This window comes from Molossus molossus, unplaced genomic scaffold, assembly GCF_014108415.1.
Source record: "Molossus molossus isolate mMolMol1 unplaced genomic scaffold, mMolMol1.p scaffold_m16_p_20, whole genome shotgun sequence".
Lineage (NCBI taxonomy): Eukaryota > Metazoa > Chordata > Mammalia > Chiroptera > Molossidae > Molossus > Molossus molossus.
In genome coordinates, this window is record NW_023425356.1 from 9,573,885 (window position 1) to 9,599,822 (window position 25,938).

Sequence of the window (25,938 nt, forward strand, 5' to 3'; positions counted from 1 at the left end):
CACAGTCCGATAAGCCACCGCCCGGCACTGCACAGCCTCGGCACAGCCGCTTCCGGCGGAGAGGGTGTGCAGAGCGCTCCCGCCGCGCCTGCGCGGGGTGGGGCGGGTCAGCGCGCCGGCGCAGTGCGTCGGTCACAGGCTGCCTGCCTTGCTACGATCTTCATTTCCCTTCTGGTTGACCCTGGAGGAGGAAGGATGGTGCTGGATCTAGATTTGTTTCGGGTTGATAAAGGAGGGGACCCAGCCCTCGTCCGAGAGACGCAAAAGAAGCGCTTCAAGGACCCGGGACTGGTGGATCAGCTGGTGAAGGCAGACGGCGAGTGGCGAAGATGTGAGTACCGGGGATGCACGGGATGCCCCTCCTAATCCCAACTTAGCTCTCTGACCTCATTACCGCTCCTGAAGCCACAGCTTCCTCTCCTCGTTAGACCCCCTCTCCCCGACTGCGGTGGCCCCGAGGCTTTCCCTAGCCCCCCAAACGCTGGGGTAGCCGGGACCGCAGCACTTTTTCTGTCCGCCGGGTTGGTGCCAGCTCTCTTCCTCGCTCGCTCAGTGCGAATCGCCGGTCTAAGTCTGGGAAAGGAGCATGGCGCGTGCGCATCAAGAGCTGTCACGGCTCCCCTCCGCAAGGGTAGCCAGAAGAAACCCTGGGCGGGAGGTTTCCCCTTTCCTAACACTCATCTTTGGTCGCCTACGGTCTTTCTCCATCTTCAACAAGGCCAGAGTGGTCTTCTATATAGATAGGTTCAAAAACTGCAGCCTGAATCACATCTGCAATTTAATAGGTTCACTCCACCCATATTGGAAGTATTTGAGGTCTTTGGAGGCCGCTCCTGCCTAAAAGCGGTGATCCCGGAGCTTTGGGGAAAGCCATTCCCCTGGTTTGTGATCATGCTTTTAAAAATAGAGAAAAGTATTTTTTGTGGCAGGTAGACATGGGGAGAGGGGTGTAGCGAGACAAGAAAAAGCTTGTAAGTAGTGAGGCTGTGTAATTGTGATTTGTAGAAGTTTTCCGGAAAAGACATTGGCAGAGTTTGGCTAAAACCTGAAACAGAAAATAAAACTAGAGAACGCTCTGCCTAGATTAACTGGAGTAGTCACTGATTGGCCGGATGCTGTGAAGTACACATGAATAGTCTTGTCTGATGCAATAAGTCTGCAACCAGCTGGAGCCAAGTTTATGACAGCACACTGCAAAGGCAGTCACTGTCCAAGAGTGTGGTGGCTTTCTATTGGGAACATTGATTTTCCTAAATGTATTAGACTGTTGGGTACCAATAGAGTATTTGTTAGACTTAGATTGTTTGTTGATTGCCTATGTCTCAGTCTCTCTAAAGTGGTAGTTTGTGACTGTGAGATCCCACCACCTGAATATGAAGCTTTGAGTTGCAGTGGAATTAAATTAATTGGAAGGAAAAAAAAGGACTGGCCACTGAATGAGAAGTATCAGATTTTTTATCAGGTTATCCATTGTTCAGTACTAAATGACTTTGAATGTGTTAGCTTGCCTGTTGTGTATAATATACAAATCAACAGGGAGTTTTCATGAATATCCTTTCCTAATGAATGGATATATGGTGAGGGGATGAGTTCTTCAGGGACATGGCTGTGTTTTATGCATCTGTATGTCCCAGTACCTAGGATATACATATACATACAGGTTATACATGTATTCATATAATCCCAGTACCTAGCACTGCACCTGCTCCTTGGTAAGGGCTTGACAAAGGTTTTTTGAATTCATGAATATCTTTTCTGTTCAGGGCACTTTGCCCTTCTGTATGAAAAGCAGTTTATTTCCTTTATTTTCAACACATCTATCAATTTGATTATTTTCTACTTGACATTCCTTACCAGTGTTCTCTTTGCAGCCAACGGGAGTAATGATTTTTCCCTGCCTGAGTAGGACATTGACAGATCTTCTATCAAAGTTCTTTTGTATCCGAACCTCAGATCAGAAGTTGGGGTTCTCCCGTCATTGGCTGCAACAAAGACTTAACCCTGAGCCACAAAAGGACTTGTCATGTTCCCTGCCTGAGGACACACAGCAAGCTTCACAAGGCCCTCCATTACAACTGTACCTATTTGTCTGCCTGTAGACCTCCACGGTGTCACTAGGACTCTCAAAGGGGTCTGATAAAACATGGAGTCCTAGCACCAAAGAGTTTACCACGGCTTTTCTAATTCCAAGGATTCAAACTGTGATTTCTTCTTTTTTAATTCAGAGTAATATACTGAGGACACATTTGGGCACATGATAAGCATTTCTCTCAACTACTTCCAAAGCCACTAGATTTCCACCTTTCTTTCAATCTGCTAACTACCAGAATTCTATCCTCCCCCCAAAAATGCTATTCTGAATGAGATTTCTCTTTACTATAAATTGAAGTTGTTATTTCCTCTTAACCTCTGGAAATAACAGAGGTTATTTCCAGCCAGGCCCTTGTCATTGGAATAACATTCTTTTTTATCCTCATACGAGAACATTCTTTTTTTATCCTCATCCGAGGACATTTTTCCTTTTTTTTTTTTGTTCAGATAGAGTGGGAGAATGAAACATCGACATGAAAGGGACACATCGAGTGGCTGCCTCCCACATGACCCAACCAGGGCCAAGGGACACATCGAGTGGCTGCCTCCCACATGACCCAACCAGGGCCAAGGGACACTTCGAGTGGCTGCCTCCCACATGACTAACCAGGGCCGGGGACAAACTGCAAGTACTTGTCCTTAGTGGGAACTGAACCGGGTCTCTCCAGACCACAGGCCTACTCTCTAACTGCTGAGCCAAACTGGCCAGGGCTGGAATAACATTCTTAACTGCTTTCCCTTTCACCCTAGTCTCACCCAGCCTTGGGCCACACCCATGACACGTGACCTTTTTGGAATGAAAATCTTATCATTTTGCTTCTAGGCTTAAGTCTTGCAGTGACGTACATACCTTAAATCTGTTTGATAAAAATACAATGTGAGCCCTGGCCAGTTTGGCTCAGCGGTTAGAGCATCGGCCTGTGGTCCAGAGAGACCCGGGTTCGGTTCCCACTAAGGGCACATACCTCGGTTGCAGTTTGTCCCCGGGCCTGGTTGGGTCATGTGGGTGGCAGCCACTCGATGTGTCCCTTTCACGTCCTTTCACGTCGATGTTTCTCTCTCTCCCTCCCACTCTATCTGAACAAAAAACAAAAAAAATACAGTGTGAGCCACAGGAGTAATTTTGAATTTTCTTGTAGCCATTTAAAAAATGTAAAGAGCCCTGGCCGGTTGCCTAGTGGTTAGAGTGTCACCTTTTATTTACTTATTTATTTATTTATTTATTTATTTTTTTATCCTCACACAGGACATTTTTTGATATTTTGTTCAGATAGAGTAGGAGGGAGAGAGAGAGAGAAACATCGACGTGAAAGGGACACATCGAATGGTTGCCACCCACACGACCCAACCAGGGCCGGGGACAAACCGCAACCGAGGTACGTGCCCTTAGCGGGAACCGAACCTGGGTCTCTCTGGACCGCAGGCCGAGAGTGTCACCTTTTAGAGCATCATGGGTTAGAGCATTGTGGAGGACCAAAGAGTTACAGGCTCTATTCCTATCAAGAGCACATACCTCTGCAGTTCATTCCCCTGGTCAGGGTCATGCTGGAGCCAACCAATCAATGTGTGACACATCATGTTTCTCTCTCTCTCTCTCTCCCTCTCTCTCTTCCTCCCTCCCTCCCACTCTATCTGAAAATTAATGGAAAAATAACCTTGGGTAAGGATTAACAAAAAACGAGCCCAGTCGGTTTTGCTTAGTGGTTAGAGCATCGGCCAGTGGACCAAAGGGTCTCAGGTTCGATTCCTGGTTAGGGGCATGTACCAGGGTTACAGTTTTGACCCTCAGCCCTGGTTGGGATCGTGTGGGAGGCAACCAGTTGATGTGTCTTTCTCATAACCATGTTTGTCTCTCTCTCTCCCTCCCTCCCTCCTTTTCACTCTCTAAAAAACTACAAATCAATGGAAAAATATCCTCAGGTGAGGATTAACAACAACAACAAAAATGTAAAGAAAAACAGATGAAATTAATTTTAGAAATACATTTTATTTAACCCATAGATCTAGATATTATTTTTTAACATGTAATCAATATAAAAATTTGAGTTATTTTACATTCTTATTCTTTTTTACAGGTCATCAAAATCTAGTGTATAGTTTTACACTTACAGTACATATATAGGGCTAGGCAAAAGTAGGTTTACAGTTGTGAGTACATAAAATTTGTTCTTATATTATTATTTATTAAGTATTGTATTATTTTCCATATGAACAACTCTTAATCTACTTTTGCCCCACCCTGTGTGTATGTATATATTTATATATATACACATAATACATGTATATAAAATTATATATTTATAATTTATATATTTAAAATTATATATATAATTTTCTTTTGTAATTTGTGCTTTGTGTTCTGCTTAGGAAATCTTTTCATATCTCAAGGTCCTGAAGAGATTTTTCAATTTTTTTCTATAAGTTTTGTTACTTTACCTTTCACATTTAGGTAGATGATTTATCTCACATTGATTTTGGTGTATGATATGAGAAAGGGATCAAAGTTTATTTTTTTATGTAGAAATCCAATTGCTTATGATAAAAATGCAGCAAACTAGGAACAGAAGGGAAATTTCCTAATCTGATTATTGGTTTTTATTGGAAAACCCATTGTTAATGTTATTCTTAATGATGAAATATTGAATGCTTTTCCCATGAGGCTGAGAATACGACAAGGATGTCTACTATCACCACTTCTAATGCATATCATGCTGAAGGTTCTAGACAGTATTATATAAGGCAAGAAAAAGAAATAAATGATTGGAACAGAAGTAATTACAAAGTCATCTGTAATTATTTGCAGATGACTGTTTGATGCTGAATTATTAAAATTAGGTAAATTTAGCAAAATCACTGTATAAAATATACAGAATTAGTAATATTTCTATAAACAAGAAACAATTATAAAGCATCTGATACCTAGAACTATATTTAATAAATGACACTCAAGATCTCTACGCTGAAAACTATAAAACATTGCTGAAATTAAAGATAATGAAGGGATATACAGTATTCATTAATTGAAACATTCCACATTGTTATATATATATGTGTGTGTATATATATATATATATATATATTTTTAATCCTCACTTGAGGACATTTATCATCAGACAGAGGGAGGGAGAGAGGGGGGAGAGAGAGAGAGAAACATCGATGTAAGAGAGACAAACCAGCTGGCTGCCACCCACACAGCCCCAACCAGGCCGGGAACAAACTGTAATCGAGGTACGTGCCCTTAGCAGGAACCGAACCCGGGACTCTCTGGTCCTCGGGTCGACGCTCTAACCGCTGAGCCAGACCGGCCAGGGCTATATTTTTTTTAATTGCTTCCCCCCCCCCCCCCCAGTACCTACCACAGTGTTTTCTTTTATATTACTGACCCTTAGCACAGGGCCTTGCAAATGGGATGGACTAAATTAAAATTTTTTTAAACTTTTTATTTCAAAATAATTATAGTTACAAAAATAGCACAGAGAGGTCCTGGGTACCCTTCACCCAGTTTTCCCCAGTGAGAACATCTAACATAACTGGTACAATATCTTTTTTTTAATCCTCACCCGAGGACATTTTTCTATTTTTTGTTCAGATAGAGTGGGAGGGAGAGAGAGGAAGAGAGGGAGAGAGAGAAACATCGACGTGAAAGGGACACATCGAGTGGCTGCCACCCACACGACCAACCAGGGCCAGGGACAAACTGCAACCGAGGTACGTGCCCTTAGCGGGAACCGAACCCGGGTCTCTCTGGACCACAGGCCGATGCTCTAACCGCTGAGCCAAACCGGCCAGGGCCATAACTGGTACAATATCAAAACCAAGAAATTGACATTGCTACAATCCACAGACCTTATTTAGATTTCACCAGTTATACATGCACTCATTTGTGTGTGTGTGTGTGTGTGTGTGTGTGTGTGTGTGTGTGTTATTCTAGGTGATTTTGTCACGTGTAGATTTGTGTTCCACCACCACAGAGATACCTTTGTAGTCCATTCCCTTACCTCTGCCCCATCTAACTCAAGGCAACCACTAAACTGTTCTCCATTTCTGTAATCAATGTGATTAAGTGAATGAGAAGGTAGTTGTATCATTTTGTGTAAAGTGTAGTTTAAATTTAGTTAGTTTGGCAAAGCCTTCAACAGTAGCTGTGTCTAGATATTATCTCATTTCTAGTCATCATTTTACCTGTTAAAAGCTTGAATTATACCATATTGCTCCAAAAGCTTAGAATCAAGAGTCAGACTAATGAAACACAACATACCAATATGTTAATTTGGGCCAGAATACCTTTGTAGGCTGATTAGTACCCTGTCTTCCTGAAAAGAAACCAAAATTTAAGAAATTAAATTAAAGGCTGCCAGCTGAGCATTGTGTCAAAGCAAAGGGAGTAACATGAACCATTTCTAGCATACAGTGCAGCAACTAAGTTCATGGGAATAGAACTATGACTGCCCTCTTTCTAGATTCCCCTGCACACCGCATAGTTTATTAAATGAATTTTAAGATAATTAAACAGCCCTGGCCAGTTTGGCTCAGCGGTTAGAGTGTCGGCCTGCGGTCCTGAGAGACCCGGGTTCGGTTCCCGCTAAGGGCACGTACCTCGGCTGCAGTTTGTCCCCGGCCCTGGTCGGTTGTGCGGGTGGCAGCCACTCGATGTGTTCCTTTCACATCGATGTTTCTCTCTCTCTGTTCCTCTCTCTCCCTCCCACTCTACCTGAACAAAAAATGGAAAAATGTCCTCGGGTGAGGATAAAAAAAAAGATAATTAAACAGGTTATAGTTACTTGATTATCTTTCAGATTTCTCAGATGTGTTAACTCTGCAGTGGTACCATCCAGGTTATGATACTTTTTTTTTAAATCCTCATCTGAGGACATTTTTCTATTTTTGTTCATATAGAGTGGGAGGGAGAGAGAGAGAAACATCAACGCAAAAGGTACACATCGAGTGGCTGCCACCCTCACGACCCAACCAGGGCCAGGAACAAACCACAACCGAGGCGTGTGCCCCCAGCATGAACCGAACCCTGATCTCTCTGGATCACAGGCCGGCGTTCTAACCACTGAACCAAACCGGCCAGGGCAGGTTATGATACTTTTAAGTTCAGTCTCAGAGCGGCCTTTTTCTTGTCATAAATGCTGGAGAACCCTGTCGTCATAATATATGCCAACTAAAGCTCTAAAGCTATAACATTTCACAGCTTCATGAGGCAGATCCATCCCATAGTTCTGCCTGCACTCTGGTCTTGGGCTGAGATCAGTCCTAAAGAGCCATGATTAGGAGATGGAGGAATCTTAATTATATGCTTATCTTTGGAATATTCTCGGGTTCTTTATTCTTCAGGCAGATTTCGGGCAGACAACTTGAACAAGCTGAAGAACCTATGCAGCAAGACAATTGGAGAGAAAATGAAGGTAAGAAAACGAATAGCCTTGAGAACTTCATCAGAGAGGTGTTTAATCTTATTCTTAGTTTTGTTTTGTTTTTATCCTCACCCGAGGACATTTTTCCATTTTTTGTTCAGGTAGAGTGGGAGGGAGAGAGAGGAACAGAGAGAGAGAGAGAAACATCGACGTGAAAGGAACACATCGAGTGGCTGCCACCCGCATGACCGACCAGGGCCGGGGACAAACTGCAACCGAGGTACGTGCCCTTAGCGGGAACCGAACCCGGGTCTTTGGACCACAGGCCGACGCTCTAACCGCTGAGCCAAACCGGCCAGGGCAATCTTATTCTTAGTTAATACATAATTTCTAATTTAGTGTCTAATTCTATGGGATACCCAATTTCCTGCCAAAGTGGGTGAATTATTTTAACAAGAAAGGAAAGAAGGCAGGGAAGGAACTAAAGGAGTGAGTCCATCTTCTGTATTCAGATAAGCCTTAGTCCGTTTGGCTGCCATAGACTGGTCGGCTGATAAACAACAGAAGTTTATTTATTTATTTTTTAAATATGTTTTTGTTTATTTTTTTAGAGAGAGAGGAAGGGAGAGATAGAAACACTGATGTGAGGGAGAAACTGATCGGCCACCTCCTGCACGCCCCCTCCTGGGGATTGAGCCAGCAACCCAGGAATGTGCCCTAACCAGGAATCAAACCAGGACCACTTGGTCTATGGGACGATGCTCAATCCACTGAGCCACACCAGCCAGGCAGAAATTTATTTTTTACAGTTCTGGAGGCTGGGAAGTCCAAGATCAAGGCAAGGGCAGATTTGGTATCTGGTGAGGGCCCACTCCACTTCCTGGCTCATAAACAGTCCCCTTGCTGTGTCCTCACACAGCGGAAGGAGCCAGGGAGCCCTCTCACCTAATCACCTCTGGAAAACTCCAAGTCCTGGACTCTTGGGTATGTGACTTGAGGCAAGTTAACTTCTGAGCCTCAGTTTTCTCATCTGAAATGACAATACTAACATTCATAGAACAGAATTGTGAGAACAAAATTTTTTAAATGTAGAGAAACTGGCACTCTGCCTAGAACATTGTAGTTATTCAGCAATTGTAAGTAACAATGGATGGCCTCCGTCCAGAAAATCCTTTCATGCTTAAAGAATGTTAAGTTTCAGCCCTGGCTGGTTTTGCTCAGTGGTTGGAGCATTTGCCTGCTGACCAAAGAGTCGTGGGTTTGATTCTGGTCAAGGGCACGTACCTCAGTTGTGGTTTGGTCCCCAGCACTGGTCGGGGTCATGCGGGAGGCAACCAATCAATGTCTCTGTCTCTCACATCAGTGCCCCCCCCCCCCAATCTAGGGGGGAAAAAAAAAATTAAGTTTCAGTTCTGCTTTCCTTTGGTATCCAGAATAGTACATGTTTTTGTTTTTTTATCCTCACCCGAGGACATTTTTCTGTTTTTTGTTCAGATAGAGTGGGAAGGAGAGAGAGAGAGAGAGAGAAACATCGACGTGAAAGGGACACATTGAGTAGCTGCCACCCGCACGACCAACCAGGGCCGGGGACAAACTGCAACCGAGATACGTGCCCTTAGCGGGAACCGAACCCGAGTCTCTCTGGACAGCCGGCCAACGCTCTAACTGCTGAGCCAAACCGACCAGGGCTAGAATAGTACATGTTTTTAATCTTTCTTCAAAGATACCCTTTTAGCCCCTCAATCACTTTTTAAAAAACATATTAAATGCACTTAATAGTCTGTCTAATTTTTAAGTTGTAAACCCCTAAACTAAACCAAAAAGTTAAAAATTAGGAACCTGAACCATTAAAGAACATAACAAAAAGATTTCCCTGGGATTCTAGCAACTTATACTTCATGCTAGTCTGAATTCTTCTTTTACAGTATTTTGTTATGCTTTCAGCTTGTGACTGGCTGTAGAAATTGATATAATCATAATGTTTTTTGCCTGTGGGAACCATGATGCTTAATCATTTGCATGCCAGAGGCCTCATGACCTGTTAATTGCCATGTATACGCCTGCCTGTGTGTTCTCTGAAACACATACACAGATAGTGACAGCCAAGCATTTTTCATAGCAAAGATGAGAGTGTTTTCATTTACAGTAACATTCTTGGATTGCTTTACTGCTAACACTATAAGGAGTGTTCTCGTTTGCTGTCCATTGGAATGGTACTAGCTTTCATTTGTATAGCACTTGAAAGTATTAAAAACCCTTTTATATACATCTCATTTTGGTTTTGATCTTTGGTGTGAACCTGGAGTGTAAGTAGTACAATTATCAGCCTTATTTAAAGGCAAGGGAAGTCCTCACTGGTTTGGCTCAGCAGTTAGAGTGTCGACCTGTGGACCGAAGGGTAGAGGATTCAATTCCTGGTCAAGGGCATGTACCCGGGTTGCAGGTTCAATCCTCAGTCCTGGTTGTATGGGATGCAACCAATCGATGTGTCTCTCTCACATCGATGTTTTTCTCTCTCTCTCTCTCTCTCTCTCTCTCTCTCTCTCTCTCTCTTTCCTTTTCTCCCTTCCATTCTGTCTAAAAATAAAAAATCAATCCTCCAGTGAAGATTAACAAAAAATTACATTAGCTGCAGAGTCAGAACTTGAACTCAGAACTTGAATTTGCTGCCCCAAGGGATTAGCAGATAGCAAGGGAGCCTCAGCTACCAAATGGAAAATACTGAGATTTAGGCCACTTTTTTCCTACCTCAGTAGTCTTTGCTTGTTCCTGTTCTTCTTAAGACTTGTTCTGATATTTTCAGACTTTCCCAAGCTTTTGAGATGATTTTGCTGAGTCACTGAAGGGTGCGAGTTGGGTTATGGTTTGAATCTTGACTTCTTACGTCAGTGGATGAGAATGTGTAATGAGTTTGTCTAATGGATTTCTATGCTTTTGCCCTTAGATTTTTATCCTTTGTGCAGTGGATATGAGGTTGTATAAACACGATCACCTATTATTGTGTGTATAGAATTTTAAAAATCTTTAAGACATTGAATATGATTTCTACATGTTGTTTTATTTATACTTGCAAAGCAGACCTTAAATCTCAATGTGTTCTTATACAAGTTTTGCTAAAGTCTTACATGTCTTGTTATAGTGGCCTTTGATAATTTAATTTATTAATTAAAATTATCTTCCCCATGGCTGTGGACAGGATTAGAAATGATTGATTTGGCAGAATATCATAAAGAAGGGTGAGGCAAGGAACCGGAGGGGGGAAAATCCAGTGCTGGGTGCATCCCTGCTGTTTTGCCAACTTGCATTGACTACTCTAAATTTAGTTCCAGATTTTGTGACTTTTTTCCTAAAAAATTCAGTTTTCCTTGCCTCCCTAACATCCCATCATCCCATCCATTTCCCGGCGAAGCCTCAGTACTGGGACTGTTCTTAGCAGGTAGGCAGGCAGGGGTTTGCCAGTTCCTGCCCAGGCCTCTGCCCCAGTGCTGGCTCTTGAGTACCCAGCATGCGAGAGTTCTCGCCTGTTCTCAGTGTCCATTACTCTTGTATGTCCAGGGCATACAAAGTCGACCCTCTGACCCTGATGGGTTTATCAATCGGTCCAGGATTAAAAAGCTAGAGAGTGGCACCCTGGCCAGTGTGGCTCGTTGGTTGGAGCGTCTTCCCATGCACCAGAGGTTGTTGGGTTTGATTCCTGGTCGGTCCATGGGTTGCAGGGTTGTTCTCCCTGCAGGAGGCAGCCAATCCATTCTCTCTCTCTGCCTCTCCCTTCCTCTCTGGAATCAAGGAAAGACATCCTTGGAAGAGGATTTTTTAAAAAAGGCTACACTCGCCCTGGCCAGTTTGACTCAGCTCTCTTCTTCTCTCTCCCTCCCACTCTATCTGAACAAAAAATGGAAAAGTGTCCTCGGGTGAGGATTAAAAAAAAAAAAGGCTACACTCGGCTGGTGTGGCTCGTGGCTCAGTGGATTGAGCCGCTGCATACAGGAGGCAGCTGATTGATGTTTCTCTCTCATATCAATATTTCTCTCTCTCAAAAAATAAAATAAAATAAACATTTTTTTTTTTTTAAAGGCTAGAAAGTGGCAGAACAGAGACTTGAAACTTTTTTTCTCTCACTTCCAATTTACTAATATTTCTCCCAGGTGTTGCCTTTTTTAGAGAGTTATGTAGGAAGTTCTGTGAAGTTTATATGATACTGATTTGGTGTGCACTTATAAAATGATGTCGCAATTTTTTTTAAATTTAGTAGTATTGTTTGTTGGGTTTTTTTTTCTGCAGAAAAAAGAGCCATTGGGAGATGATGTGTCCATTCCAGAGAATGTATTAAATCTTGATGACCTCACCTCAGACACTTTAGCTGTAAGTTATTGTCCTTTTCTAGGTTGGAATTTTCTTCTTAGACAAGTAAATGCTGAAACTGCACTACATAGCATAGTGGCGTCCTTGAGTTTCTGTAGCTGGGACATGTCCCTGCGACTCTTATTATATACTCTGTCCTTTGTTTATGGGACAGCAAAGCTGGAGACAGATAGGCTGGAAAAGTCAAGGGTAGGGAGAAGAGAAAAAAGGAACTGAATTATGTTTAGTTTATATTATTCTATTTTCACAAAGTCAAGGAATTTTTCAGTGTACTGCAATTCAGTAAATACTCACTATATAATAGGCCGAGAGCAGTCATTTTCAAGTTTTTAGTCACTGAACCCTTTCTTAAAACCCATAACACAAAAGCATAGCAAGAACATAAACACAAAAAAAGCAGTGTTGCTGTGCTTGAAGGGCTGGGTTGGGGGTGCTCCTCCTGTGCAGACCTACCTGTTAAGGGCTCCCCCCAAGAAAGCAGAGCACAGTTTGAAATACCTGCAATAGGAATACAAAATTAGCTTAAGACAGTCTCTCGCTCCTAAAAACTGTATAATCTTCCTAGAGAACAGTCGAGTGCAGTACAGAAGAGAGTGCTAAAGTGGTTTAATCAGAAAGAAAGAGCTCTGAAAAAAGCTACGTATTAAAATTCCCAAGATATGTGGGAACAAGAAGAGTGGCCAGAATCGATCCATCTCTGCCTTAGGCACCCCAAAAGGAAATGCCAATGGATTTGTAAGGACAAGGTCGCTTTGAAAGCCTTCATTGTCCGTTTTTAAAAGGGTTGTCATCAGAGCACAACAGGGCTAGGGGACAGAATCTTATTCCTACTCTGGCCTTGACTCACTGTGGCCTGGGTGTGGGCCTGACCTGTCCATCTACAGAACCTGAAAGTGTCACAGATCAAAAAACTCCGACTCCTCATAGATGAAGCCATCCTGAAGTGTGACGCTGAGCGGATAAAGCTGGAGGCAGAGCGGTTTGAGAACCTCCGAGAGATCGGGAACCTTCTGCATCCCTCTGTGCCCATCAGTAATGATGAGGTAGGCTTAGGTGCTACAGCCGGCAGCTGCCTAACATCGCTCCTCTGTTGGACGGAGGACAAGAAAACACTGACACTCCATATAATGGGTCTTGTATCAGAAGCAGGCCCTTTGTGTATTTGCTCTGCCCACCAATTGAGAATTGAAAGTATCAGATCCTTGCCTGATTGGGAAGCGGCCGAGACCGCAGGTACGAGACTCCTGGCACAGAAATCTCTTCTAAATCAGGCTGCTGTCCTCCACTGTTGCCCTTGGTAGCAGCAAGTCTCGGGGAGGGGAGGGATCTGTTAAATCAACCTCACCCCTCACCCACACCCTGCTGGGAAGCTGCAGGTTGAAGGGAAATCTGCATGATAAAAGTTTCCTGCTGAGTGGGAGCTTCCCCAGCACAAAGCTGCTCTGAGCCCAGCCTTTGTTCCCTGACACCCCTGCCCGGAGTGGGGCCCATCTGTGCCTCTTTCATTCATTCCCTGGTGAACAGAATGTTAAACTCACTGCAGGCTGGGGTGGCAGACTGGGGAGGTCGGGCCCTGAGCCCGCCCTCATGTGGCCCTGGGACCAATGAGAGCCTGGGAAAAAGAAATCTCTCCTGCACCCCAGGCAATGTTGATTGTCCAGGGTAGAGGTGTTCTTGTGCAGGGCATTTAAAAGGGTTAAAAAAAAAGTGACATCTTTTGGAAAATCATGATTTCAGTTTCTTGGCTAGTATTACTTTTAGAAATCTAAAAATGATTATTTCTGTATTGAACACAAATTATCTAGCAAATTTCTTTCTCTGGTCTCTGGACACGATGACCAAATCCTCATGTTTGAGTTAAGCCTTGGCTTCACAAAACTCTAGGTTGTTCATAGAATAAGGGGTTTGGAAAGATAGAGGTTGTAGAATTCAGTGTGTGTATCTTTCTCTCCTGGTCTTGTTTCCTTAGGATGTGGACAACAAAGTAGAGAGGATTTGGGGTGATTGTACAGTCAGGAAGAAATACTCTCACGTGGACCTGGTGGTGATGGTTGATGGCTTTGAAGGAGAAAAAGGGGTCGTGGTGGCTGGGAGTCGAGGGTACTTCCTGAAGGTAAGCCAGGAACCAGTGGAGATGGGATTATAAAGAAGGAATTTAAATACTATGCAGCCCAATAAATAAATAAATTTAAAATTCAATAAATAAATAAATACTATGCAGCCCTGGCCTGGTTTGGCCCTTGGACCAAAGAGTCTTGGGTTCAGCCCTGGCTAGTTTGGCTCAGTGGTTGGAGTGTTGGCCTGCGGACCAGAGAGTCCCAGGTTCAGTTCCCGCTAGGCCCTAGCAGCTAGGGGCACGTACCAAAAAAAAAAAAAGAGTCTCGAATTCGATTCTGGTCAAGAGCGCGTACCTTGGTTGCATTTCATCTCTAGTCCTGGTTGGGGTCATGTGGGAGGCGGCTAATCAGTGTGTCCCTCTCACATCGATGTTCCGCTCTCTCTCTCTCTTTCTCTCTCTCTCTCCCCCTTCCTCCCACTCTATCTGAAAATCAGTGGAAAAATATCCTGGGGTGAGGATTAAAAAAATTAATTAATTAAAAATCCCATGCAGAAAACATTACCTACATAAGGAGGCCCACAAATCCATCATTTGTGCTCACCTTTCTACTACAAATTTATTGGCAGTTAGTGCAGTTTTCTTTCCAAGGCAGGAGAGTGCTGATCAGGAACCCCAGAACAAAAGCCACTGCGTGATGCCGTAATGAATGTATGTTTTGCTGACTGAATCAGAACAGTCTCTCCTTTGAAAAGCTCAGTGTAATCAGACAGTCAGACAAGTAACAGAGTCAAAAAACTACTGTGATAAGTGCTATTGACATAAGAAATGTCCAAACCTGTAGAGAATTTTTATGAGTTTATTTGAACCTAACTGATGACATTTGTTGGGAAGCAAAACCTCAACAGACTGAGAAAATGCTCAAGAGAATGGCAGTTTTGCAGCTTATTTTATTCATTAGAATCAGAGGAGGAGGCATAAGGGGAGTTACATGAAATCCACTGGTGGTTTATTGGAGGCAGGAGAAAGCAAAGTGGTGAAATCTCTGGGATTGGATACAAAGTAAAACGGAGAGACATGCACTTCTTTTACATTGGTGGATATAGGATAGTTAACAATGAACATTTACAGGACATGGAAATGGTATTTGGGGAACAAGATAACAATGAGGGGTTCTGTGGTCTGTGCTCTGGTGGGTGAGCCCTGAGGGGTCTGGAAAAGGGAATTACTCTGACATTTCAGCATGTGCCCTTGGGTAATCATATTGGCCCGGCTGCCTCTGAGTGTGAATTCTAGCATTTGAACATGATGGTGACAGAACCCAATCACCCAGTGCTGTCTCTGCTCCTTTAGGGAGCCCTGGTGTTCCTGGAACAGGCACTCATCCAGTATGCCCTTCGCACCTTGGGAAGTCGGGGCTACGTTCCCATATATACCCCGTTTTTCATGAGGAAGGAGGTGATGCAGGAGGTGGCACAGCTCAGCCAGTTTGATGAAGAACTTTATAAGGTGAGTAGCCTGGGGCAGTGTAACAGAAGGACTTCTTCAGTCGAGAAGTTTCGCTTCAAAGATACAGAGCAGCACTGTCCAGTAGAACTTCCTGCGATGATGGAAATGGTCTATATCTGTGACTCTTGAGCACCTGAAATATGGCTTGTTCAAAAATAAAAATGAAAAGGAGTCCTGGCCAGTTTAGCTCAGCGGTTAGAGTGTTGGCCCATGGACCAAAGGGTTGTGGGTTCAATGTTTGGTCAAGGGCATGTACCTGGGTTGCAGGTTTGATCCCCACCGCCAGTTGGGGTCATGCGGAAGGCAACCAATCGATGTGATTCTCTAACTCACATCATTGTCTCTCTCTCTCTCCCCATCCCTCCCTTCCACTGTATCTAAAAATTAAAGATAAATAAATGTGACTAGTGCAACTGAGGAAGTAAACATTTAATTTAAAACATTTTTCTAATTTAAATAGCTGCACATGGCCACTGGCTACATATTAGATAGTGCAGACCTAGAGCCTGTTTGATCTTTTCCCCAGGTAATCTGCGTGATGTATCTGAAGGAGCATACTTTAACATTATGACCTTAGAAAAGAAGCTCAGCCCTGGCCAGTTTGGCTTACAGACCAATGAGTTGCAGGTTCGATTCCGGTCAAGGGCATGTACCTCGGTTGCGGTTTGTCCCCGGCCCAGCTTGGGGTCGTGTGGGAGGCAACCAGTTGATGTGTCTCTCTCACATCTATGTTTCTCTCTCTCCCTGTCTCTCCTTCCCACTCTATCTGAACAAAAATGGAAAAAAATATCCTCAGGTGAGGATTAAAAGAAAAGAAGAAAGAAAAAAAGCTCATTTATTAAGTGATTGGACGAAAGGAAATTATAGAAGTGGCTGGTCTTATCATATCCTCCCACTCCTGACCCCAGATTGGAAGCCTCCATAGGGCAAGACATGTTTCCAGTTTGTGGCTCCTCTCAACCATGGACCATCTCAGGGAGAGCCAGAGGGTTCAAGTCAAGGTTCAGAAGGTCATTCTAATCAACTAAATACCAACGTGATTGAGGGTTATAACCTCTACCAGTGGTTCTTAACCTGGGGGTTGAACAACCCTTTCACAGGGGTCGCCAAAGACATAACAGTAGCAAAATTACAGTTATGAAGTAGCAACGAAAATAATTTTATGTTTTGGAGTCACCACAACATGAGGAACTGTATTAAAGGGTCACGGCATTAGGAAGATGCGAACCACTGCCTAGACTAACCCATAAGCACCAAGAAAGCAGAGACCATGTCTCCTTTGCCCAGCATTGGCAAAAAGGACTTTTTGGCCCTTAGTAATACTCACATTTGTTGAGTGGATTGCATTATATTACTACCACCTCACGTTTTACTGTACATCTGCCACCATTGGCCATTATATATCATTTACAAATTTATTTATTAGATAAGTTAAAAATATCAGACTTTTTAATTTGCTTTTCTTTTATTTCTATTAGGGACCCCATTTGGGACTGACCTATTCCCTTCCTTGTCTTTAGTGTCCCCTGCTCACTCCCAGGCAGGGATTGAGAAAACTTCTCCCTGTCCTATCGCTCTTATCTTCCCTGTGGCTTCTGCTGTAGCTGAGGTCCTCCTCCCTCACTCTTAACTTGTAAAGGCCCCCTCTCCTCCAGGTGATTGGCAAAGGCAGTGAAAGGTCTGATGACAACTCCTATGATGAGAAATACCTGATTGCCACCTCCGAGCAGCCCATTGCTGCTTTCCACCGGGATGAGTGGCTACGGCCGGAGGATTTGCCCATCAAGTATGCTGGCCTGTCCACCTGCTTTCGCCAGGAGGTGGGCTCCCACGGTCGTGACACCCGTGGCATCTTTCGAGTCCATCAGTTTGAGAAGGTAAGTAGAGAAGTCAGGGTGAGGAGTAGGACCCTCTGTCTGTCTCTCCGGGGAAGTTGGAGGGAAGACAGGAGCTATGTTGCTCAGGCCTACCCTGGCTTTAGTCTTTCCTCCTGGTACCTACGTCTTTGTTTCTGGGGAAGAGCCTGAGCAGCACGTGGTAGAGTGGCTGCCAGCACAGACTCTGGACCAGGCTGCCTGAGTCCAAATGCCAACTCCACCTACCAGCTGTGTCACCAAGGACGAGTTGCTTAACCACTCTGTGCTCAGGTTTCTCCCTGTAAAAGGAGGGTAATGATAGGCCCCAGCTCACTGGGCCCACTGTGAGGATTAAACTCGTGAATATGAAAAGCACTCAGAGCAGTGCCTGGCACATGTGCAGTGAGCTCTCTGTAGAAGCACGTGTTCCTGCTGCACACCCAGTCCAGTGCAGCCCCATCTGTCTTGCTGGGGGCCCCAGCTTTGCCTGACTCCCACTGGTATAGGAAGAGGTCTTCACTGCAAGAATATCTCCCACTTTGGTCCTTTAGTTTTTCACCCTGTCCCATTGTCACTGTATCCTTGGGTCCCTCTTTGCAGATTGAACAGTTTGTCTACTCCTCACCTCATGACAACAAGTCCTGGGAGATGTTTGAAGAGATGATTACCACTGCAGAGGAATTCTACCAGTCTTTGGGGATCCCGTACCACATCGTGAATATCGTCTCAGGTATCGGCCTCCCTTTCCTCCATCCCACAAACACCACCCGCACCACACAAAGAAATAGCTCACGATCCAATTAATTGCCCACATTAATTAAAAGAGCACACTCTGCTCACTTGGGAGTGTTTGCTGATAAGAATATCTGGGCGTGATTTCACTTCTGGGGATAGGATGTGAATTAAAGAATTCTTCAGGTTTGCTAAAGGTTAGCCTTCTGAAATACCATCCCTCCTTCATGAATTCTAGCGGTTTTTCCTTACAGGTTCTTTGAATCACGCTGCCAGTAAGAAGCTTGACCTGGAGGCCTGGTTTCCGGGCTCAGGAGCCTTCCGTGAGTTAGTCTCCTGTTCCAACTGCACAGACTATCAGGCTCGCCGGCTCCGAATCCGATACGGGCAAACCAAGAAGATGATGGACAAGGTAGAGGGCCCTGGGGAAGGGGACAGCAGGGCTTTCGGTGCAGAGTAGATTGGTCTTATTTCTCAGCCCTTGGAGTACATTATTTCCCAACACCATGGGGAAACCTAGGCTTTTCCATCTGGATTAGAAAGGGAACCTGAAAATGACTTCTACTGAATCAGGACTGAGTCCTTTTAGATAGAAACTGGAATCCAGTTCCATTCTATAAAATCATTCTAACTTGCCTCTTTCTGGCTATGCTTTCTGTCACTCCAAATAAAGAATAATCCCCATATCTGGGTCCCAGACCAGCGGGAGGCAATGCCTTTCCTCTTCTCACCCTGGAGGTCTGAGTTGTCAGCTTATCTCTTTAAACCCAATTTCCAGGCCCACTTTTCCGAGTCAGGAACTTGAAAAGGTCAAAAGGGGAGGCCCCTGTGGTAGTGTTTTCTTTCTCCCTCAAAGCGCCCAGCTCTCCTCAGAATGCTGAGACCTACGTCTTGTCACTCATGGAGACCGGAGTTATCAGATAGGTAGTAAATACCAAACAGAATTCAGGTTCAGAAAATGCTCAATAACAGGTAGAAGCCATGATTTTGAATTGGTTGGTTGCAGTGGGGGAGTCTGGCTGGGTGATGGCTCCTGGCCGTCAGACCAGCTGAGGGTTGAGCTGAACTCTCTTCACAGGTGGAGTTTGTCCATATGCTCAATGCTACCATGTGTGCCACTACGCGCACCATCTGCGCCATCCTGGAGAACTACCAGACAGAGAAGGGCATCATCGTGCCCGAGAAGTTAAAGGAGTTTATGCCACCAGGTAAGACCCCAGCCCAGCCCAGCCTCCTCTTCTCTGTCTTCACACTTCTGCATAGCAGGCCCCTTTTCAGAATGGACCCAGTTTTCTTGTTCACACACAGTCCCCAAAACTCTACCTGTCTGCTGGTGCTGGGCATTGCAGGGGCAGAGCTGAGAAAGTAGCCAGTATGGGCATGATATTCTATTGAAATGCAGCTGGAATTCAAACTGGGGAAGGAATGAACGAATGAAGCCAGTGCCCATCGTGGGTGCCCCTTTGTTCAAAGTTATCATTGTCTTTCGGCACTCACCCCAGAGGGCTGTGGGCTTTGACTCATGAAAAACGATAGATTATTTGGTTGGCTCTTACCTTCCAGGTCTCCAAGAACTGATTCCCTTTGTGAAGCCTGCGCCCATTGACCAGGAGCCATCAAAGAAGCAGAAGAAGCAGCATGAGGGCAGCCAGAAGAAAGGGGCGGCGAGAGAGGTTGCCCTGGAAAGCCAGCTGCGGAACATGGAGGTCACCGATTCCTGAACATTCCTTCCTCCAGTTCTGTCAGCTGGGATCCAGAGCCTGCCCAGGATTACCCTCATCACACGCCCTGTCTGACTGCATTGCTAAAACAGAAACCATCTGCCATGTACAACAAAGCTTTCCTGTCTGTTCACATGGGCCTAGGATCCAGTCACTGATGACGGATGAAACCATGTAATAAAGCATCTCTAGGGGAAGGCTAGGGCTCCTCTAGTCTTTTGCCTGGGGCTTAAACCCTGCCTCACAGTTCTCCCTTAAACCAGATTCACTTTTGCTTTTCCTTCTGGATAAGGCTGTTTCATTTAGCAAGTCAGAGAGCCTTTGAGAAGGTAGGTAAAGCCAGGGGTAGATTTAGAAAAGGCTCAAGGGCCAAGGGAAAATTTGAAGTCTTAGACACACAAGCCTGTGGGCCAAGGGCCAGGACTCCTCTTTTATAAATCTGCTCCTGTTCTTCTATTTTTTTGTTGTTGATTTTTTTTTTTAGAGAGAGAGAGAGAGAAATATCAATTGGCTGCCTCCTGCACACTCCCTACTAGGGATTGAGCACACAACCTGGGCATGTGCACTGACTGGGAATTGAACCAGGACCTCTCAGTCCATGGGACTGATGCTCAATCCACCAAGCCACACCAGCCAGGCAAATCTCCTGTTTGAAGCAGTTAAGTAGGATTAGTTAGAGACCAGTTGATATAAAAAGCCCCATAGCACTTCTGTTCCCTAAGAAGGGCTCTTTGGAAAGGGAGGGAGGCTGTGATATCTCAGGGGAGATGAGACTATATTTAATCCAAGAGGGCCTAGATTTAGGAGCATGAGGCAGGGCCTTACTAACAGCTGCTTCTCTTTCCAGTCATTCCAAAATGGGAGAGCAAATGCATAGCAGCTTGTTGCTGCAACTCAAAAGGATGGGGATAGCCAGCAGGAATAGGGGGTGGGGGGTGGGGAGGAGGGGGGTGTATTAGTCTCTTCGGCACTCCCACTGTGGCCCAATAGCCATTTCACCCTTGCTCTGGAGAGGGTGATGTTTAGGCTCTTTATTTACCTGCTGCCTTTCATCTGCAATCTCCAAACACTTTACTTTAATAACACCTCTTGTTAATTTAGTGCTTCTCTCCTAGGAGCCTAAAATACTTGCTCTAGATGATCTCTTTTATCTTTGTGACAGTGCCAGAAGGGAGGGTGGGGACCTGATTATATCCATTCCCTCGGATGGAAGATGGAGTACAAGGGGATGAGGGAGATGAGACACAGCCAGATGGAAGCCAGGAGTTCTGACGCTTGTGTTCTTTTGGGAGGATGAGAGGAGGACTCTGGACTGGCCTGTCGCTCAGGAGCCTTCATGTCATCTCAGCTTCCTCGCTCCCTAAGCAGCAATTTCCCCAGGCCTGCTGGAGCCTGGCATCCAGGAAAGCGGCCATGTGCTTGATTTTCCACTGGGAACCTGGGGCTGATCTTATTAATCTTGCTGCTGGAAATGCTGTCAAAACTGGGGCACCTTAAAGGGTGACTGCAGTGGCTCTTGCCACAGGCAGGCGCAGCCAGCCCGCCTCTACTGTAGCCCCTTGCCCTGAGCTCCGAGATAACAGCCAGGGCTGGGGACGAGAGCACGCTGCTCCCACTGACTCGGAAGGACCAGCAACACATTCCTGTAGCTTCAACTATTTGGTCTGAGGAAAGACAGTTTACACAGGGAGCATGAGGCTGGATTTGCTCACCACCACAACGCCCTCCTGTTCGAAAGCCCATTGGGCTTTGGAGTTAGCACTCCCATCCAGCCATACAGGTCACTGCAGCTGCTCCCTCTGCTCCCCACTCCTCTCTTCAGCTCCTGGTGCCTGTGACCTTCCACCAGGAAGGCAAAGCTGGGGCCCTGGGCTCAGCCCTTGGCCCTGCACTAGCTGACTGCCTTCTCCTATGACTGGAGCCGGCTGCACTTGAAACTCCCTGCTGCTCTATGCAAAGAACTTCCTGCCCCAAGCTGTTGGCAGCCCAGCTCCCCTACCTGCCCTGTGGCTGGGTCAAGGTGTGGACTGGCCTGGGAGCCTGCCTAGTGAAAAGGAATGCGTGAAGGCTCAAAATAAAAATATAGTGCTGTGTGGACCAACTAGTCTGCTAGTAGAAAGTCTATCCCCCCTTCTTCCGGAAGCCAGAGGAGAAAAATAGCCAGTAGTTGTGAAGGAAAGGGTGACCCTGTGGCTGAGGCTCCTCCCTGCAGGCCATCACTAGAATACAAGCTGGTGAGCATATGTGTACACATACTTAGTTACTGAGGGCTGACCCTGTGCCAGGCACCATTTAGAGCAGGGTTTACAGCCTGGCTGGTATGGCTCAGTTACTTGGGTATCATCCTGTGCACCAAAAGGTTGCCAGTTCAATTCCTGGTCAGGGCACATACCTGGGTTGTAGCTCCATCCCCCGTGAGGTGGTGCTGGAGGCAGCTGATCGATGTTCCACTCTCGCATCAATGTTTCTTTCCCTCTCACTTCTCTAAAAAATCAATTAAATATTTTTTAAAAGCAGAGGTTCCAGAAAGAATGGGACACAGTCCTTGCTCTCAAGGAACTCGCAGTCATTGGGAAAGGTATGGCCTGCCTTGCTCGGGCGAGCTGAGAACCTGACAGCGTCCCTCCCTGCAGCGGTGGGATGGGCCGATGATGCAGGCCTTGTTCCGGAATGTCTGGCTGGCCTGGAAGCTGAGCACTTGGGAACAGGCCTGGATAACCTGGACTCTACCCAGGCAGTTGTTACCTCGGCAACCCACGGCTGATGCCCTCATCCCTGGCACCTTGACCTGCTCCATCTCCAATCTCAGCTGCCCAAGTTACCGAACAACCCCACAGGCTGAGTGCTATGAGTCACAGCCCTGGGTCCCTCACCAACCCTTGGTTCCCACACCTAGGAGTTCAGAACTAAAGATGCAGGTCTGGGTGCTTCAGGCAAGAGAGGAGACATCAGGCCTCTCTACCAAGAGACAGAGACAACCAGGAACCAGACTTTCAGAAAAATTCTAGAGAGGGCACCTGTGTGGGGACCCAAGGTGAGACTGAGGAGCCTGCCTGCTCCCACCATCTGCTGGGAGGGTCAGGGAGCCACTAAAGAGCCAAACAGCCCCAGTGGTGAAATCACTCCCGGGAACTTGCCCTGTGACCTTCTGGTTTGCCCAGGGTCCCCAGACAGCCTCCTCTCTTCCCACCCCCAAACCTCCCTGGGCACACTTCCGGGGAAGAGTGACAAGCAGAGCTGGGATGGGCCCCAGAGAAATGTGCTGCAAGTCAGAGCCTGTGCCAGGAGAGGGGCCTGCTCCACCCTCCTCACTTCTCACATGGGGTTCCCCTAAAGCTCCTCCCAGATACACACAGAAGGAGGAGCACAACCCTGCACCTCCAATCGGGAGGGATGGTGGGGCGGACACCGCTGCCTCCGACATTGCCCTTTTAAGAGCCCCCCCTCCACACACACACACACACACACACACACACACACACACACACAGAGGCGGGGTTGCTGCAGGCAGGTTCATGTTGCAGAAACCCTGGACTGAGCTCCTCATCCACCTGCAGGAAAGGAGACCCAGGCACCAACCCTGCCAGTTCTCATCCTCTAGGTCCCCGGACCTTCCTGACAGAGGTAGGGGTCCCAGCAACCTCTGATTCTGAGAAGCCTGTTGTTCTGGAAGGGACGTTTCTCTTCACTGCTCTGATTGTTTGGCTGACAAGCCCTGCATTTTGGAAAGCTGTCCGGATCCCTCCATAGAACTGGGCTGCCCACCACTCCAGTAAACCTGCTGTCAGAAATGGTCTGGAAAAAGGTTTTCCTGGAAGTGTAAATTGCTGAAAGATGGTCTGACCCTCCAGGGAGACTGGTTGTCTAAACCCTGAAGAAAGGAAAGAATTTAGTACCCATTCAGAATAGCGTTCAATCCTTTTCTCCTTCCATCTTCTCTGAGAAAAAAAAAAATTTTTTTTTCTATCCTTTCTCCCACCAGCCCTTGTCTACCTGTGCCCTGGGTCTCACCGTCCTCCTCCAGTGTCGCTGAGTCCCCGTTCTTCAGCTAGCTCTCCCATCACTCCCCTCCCCACCCACTCCCCTCAACACAGCAGCCCGTTCACATCCCCCCACCTTGAAGCAGCCTTCCCGCCACCCTGCCCCTGCTGGCAACCCTGATCCCACCTGGCTCCTTGCCCTGCGAGATAAAAGTGGGCACTTCTAGGCTCTGCGCCTCATCCACATTCCGGGCTCCACCCTCTCCGAGGGAAGGTGGAATGTTCCAGACAGAGGGAACAGCATGAAGAAGCAGGAAGAAGGCCCCAGTTCGAGTGCAGAGCGAGGGGAGGGGGATAGAGGCTAGAGAAGTGGGCAGGATAAAGAGTTCGTGCCCACACCTGAGTGCCAGTTTTCACGTTCCCCAGGGTGCTGGCCTCTCCCTGCTTTCTCTGCATGCTCTCCGCCTCTGACCCCAAATTCAGGATCTCTCAGGAGATTATGCATTTCAGGATCCCCCCCACACACACACACACACACCTCCCAACATACACATTGAGTCTCTTCACCACCAGGATCACAAAACCAAAAGTTCAAGTCTGACTTCTTATCTGGTCCACTCTTCTCTATTCAGGTACCCAAAACAAACTCCCAGGAGTCACCCTGGACCACCCCCTCATCTGCAGCAGCCAGCCTCACACAGTCCCACTGAGTCCCTGTATCACTCAGATCTGTCCCTTCAGCTGGCCTGCCAGACCCCAGGCCCTCCTCCCGTGGGACTACTCCCTGTGCTGGAGTGGTCTGTGGATGCTACAGCCTTGATTGCCCTCCCCCCCAAAGCACTTGGGATATTCTCAGCACAGTCCGGCTCCACACAACTGTGGCCACAGTTCAGATGAACAGGCCCTTTTCTGCTTGTCCTCACCTCAAGCTCTAAGCTCCACCTGACTGCTCAGCTCCCCCAGCACTGACCATGCATGGCAACCCTCCATATGTGTTCACGCTGTGCCCTCTGCCTGAATGCCATTCCCGCTGCCTGTCTGTGGAATTCCTCCTTCCCCTTTAAGGGGGTTCAAATGCCACCTCCTTTCCAAAGCCTTCCCTAGCCCTTCCCACCCCTCAGAGAAATATTAATGAATACAACTCAACCAACGCATTTATCTCTGTCCACATTGGACTGGCTGCTCCTTGAGGCCAGAGCTGGAGTTTTGTTCATGTGCATCCCTCTCACACCTCAGTCTGCTCTGGTAAACTGAACAACTCAATGATTGAAGGTGTTGTTTTGGGATTTGCTGCTCACGGCTCAGCCCCTGGCTCCTTCTCTTCCCCTCTGTGCTCAGGAGCCAAAAGTGATCTCAGCGGAATCTTAGACTAACTGCACATCTGTATGGAATGCTGGCCTATTGAGCCACCCTAGGCGAACAGGGCTGGCACTGTGGGTTGAAACTATCACTGGGTTAAGACAACCAATGCCATCTTTTAATGAGCCTCAGAGAAAGTCTATGTCACTTGGCTGGGACATCAGGCCTATGATTCCTGACTGCAGCTGGCATTGGGAATACAGTTCTGTGGTTCAAGTGAGTGAATACAAGGCTGTCCACAGAGGAGCCTAGAGACCCAACTGCCTTCCAGATGGTGCTCCAGGAATGGAGGGACACCTGGTCACTCCCCTATGCCATCCATCCACCTTACCAATATTTACGGAGTGCCTACTACGTGTCAGGTACCATGCCAGGTGCCAAAATTTCAAGGCACACGTGTTGTCCTTGCCTCTGGATCTTACTGCTTGCTAATGGGTGAAGCAGATATTAAACAAGTAAATGAACAAATAAATACTTTACCTAATTACAAATTGCTGTACCTGCCATGAAGAAGAGAACATTTAAGACTGCCAAATTCAACAGCTGGAAGGAAGCCAGGATGCCCAGAACAGAGTGAAGGGAGGGGGAAGGGTAAGAAGAAGCTGGGCCCCTCCATACCAGGCTTTGTGGCCCAGTATGAGGAAGTTGGCTTTTATTCAAGGCACAACAGAAAAGCCCAGTGCAAGGTTTTAAGGAAGGGAGCAACATGCTTGGATTCTGATTTCACAGTATTACTCTCTGAAGAACACCATGAGGGGTACTTGAATCAGATAAATCCAGACTGTGGCACATTCAACAAGAAAACTAGTCTGGACTCTTCAAACAGTCAATATGCAACATCAAAAGAAAGAAAGAGAGACAGAAAAGACAGAGGGAAGAATGGAGGAAACTAAAGTGACACGACCTAATGTA

General features: G+C 46.3%; 1 protein-coding gene across 1 annotated transcript; it reads left to right on the forward strand.

Moving 5' to 3' along the window:
- The first annotated feature begins 123 nt into the window (after window positions 1-123).
- SARS1 (seryl-tRNA synthetase 1) lies at window positions 124-19,926 on the forward strand. Its single transcript, XM_036272925.1, has 11 exons — window positions 124-331; window positions 7,432-7,502; window positions 11,733-11,813; window positions 12,698-12,856; window positions 13,783-13,926; window positions 15,223-15,378; window positions 17,034-17,255; window positions 17,835-17,964; window positions 18,221-18,378; window positions 19,045-19,174; window positions 19,530-19,926. The coding sequence occupies exons 1-11, from the start codon at window positions 196-198 to the stop codon at window positions 19,685-19,687; spliced, it is 1,545 nt and encodes a 514-aa protein (XP_036128818.1). The 5' UTR covers window positions 124-195; the 3' UTR covers window positions 19,688-19,926.
- The last annotated feature ends 6,012 nt before the right edge of the window (window positions 19,927-25,938 follow it).

What these genes read in the sequence shown, in the direction of transcription:
- SARS1 (XM_036272925.1), top strand. Translation starts at nt 196, where the DNA reads ATGGTGCTGGATCTAGATTTGTTTCGGGTTGATAAAGGAGGGGACCCA. An exon ending in AGACGGCGAGTGGCGAAGAT is followed by an intron (nt 332 to 7,431) that starts GTGAGTACCGGG and finishes TTTATTCTTCAG; the next exon opens with GCAGATTTCGGGCAGACAAC. An exon ending in TCACCTCAGACACTTTAGCT is followed by an intron (nt 11,814 to 12,697) that starts GTAAGTTATTGT and finishes GTCCATCTACAG; the next exon opens with AACCTGAAAGTGTCACAGAT.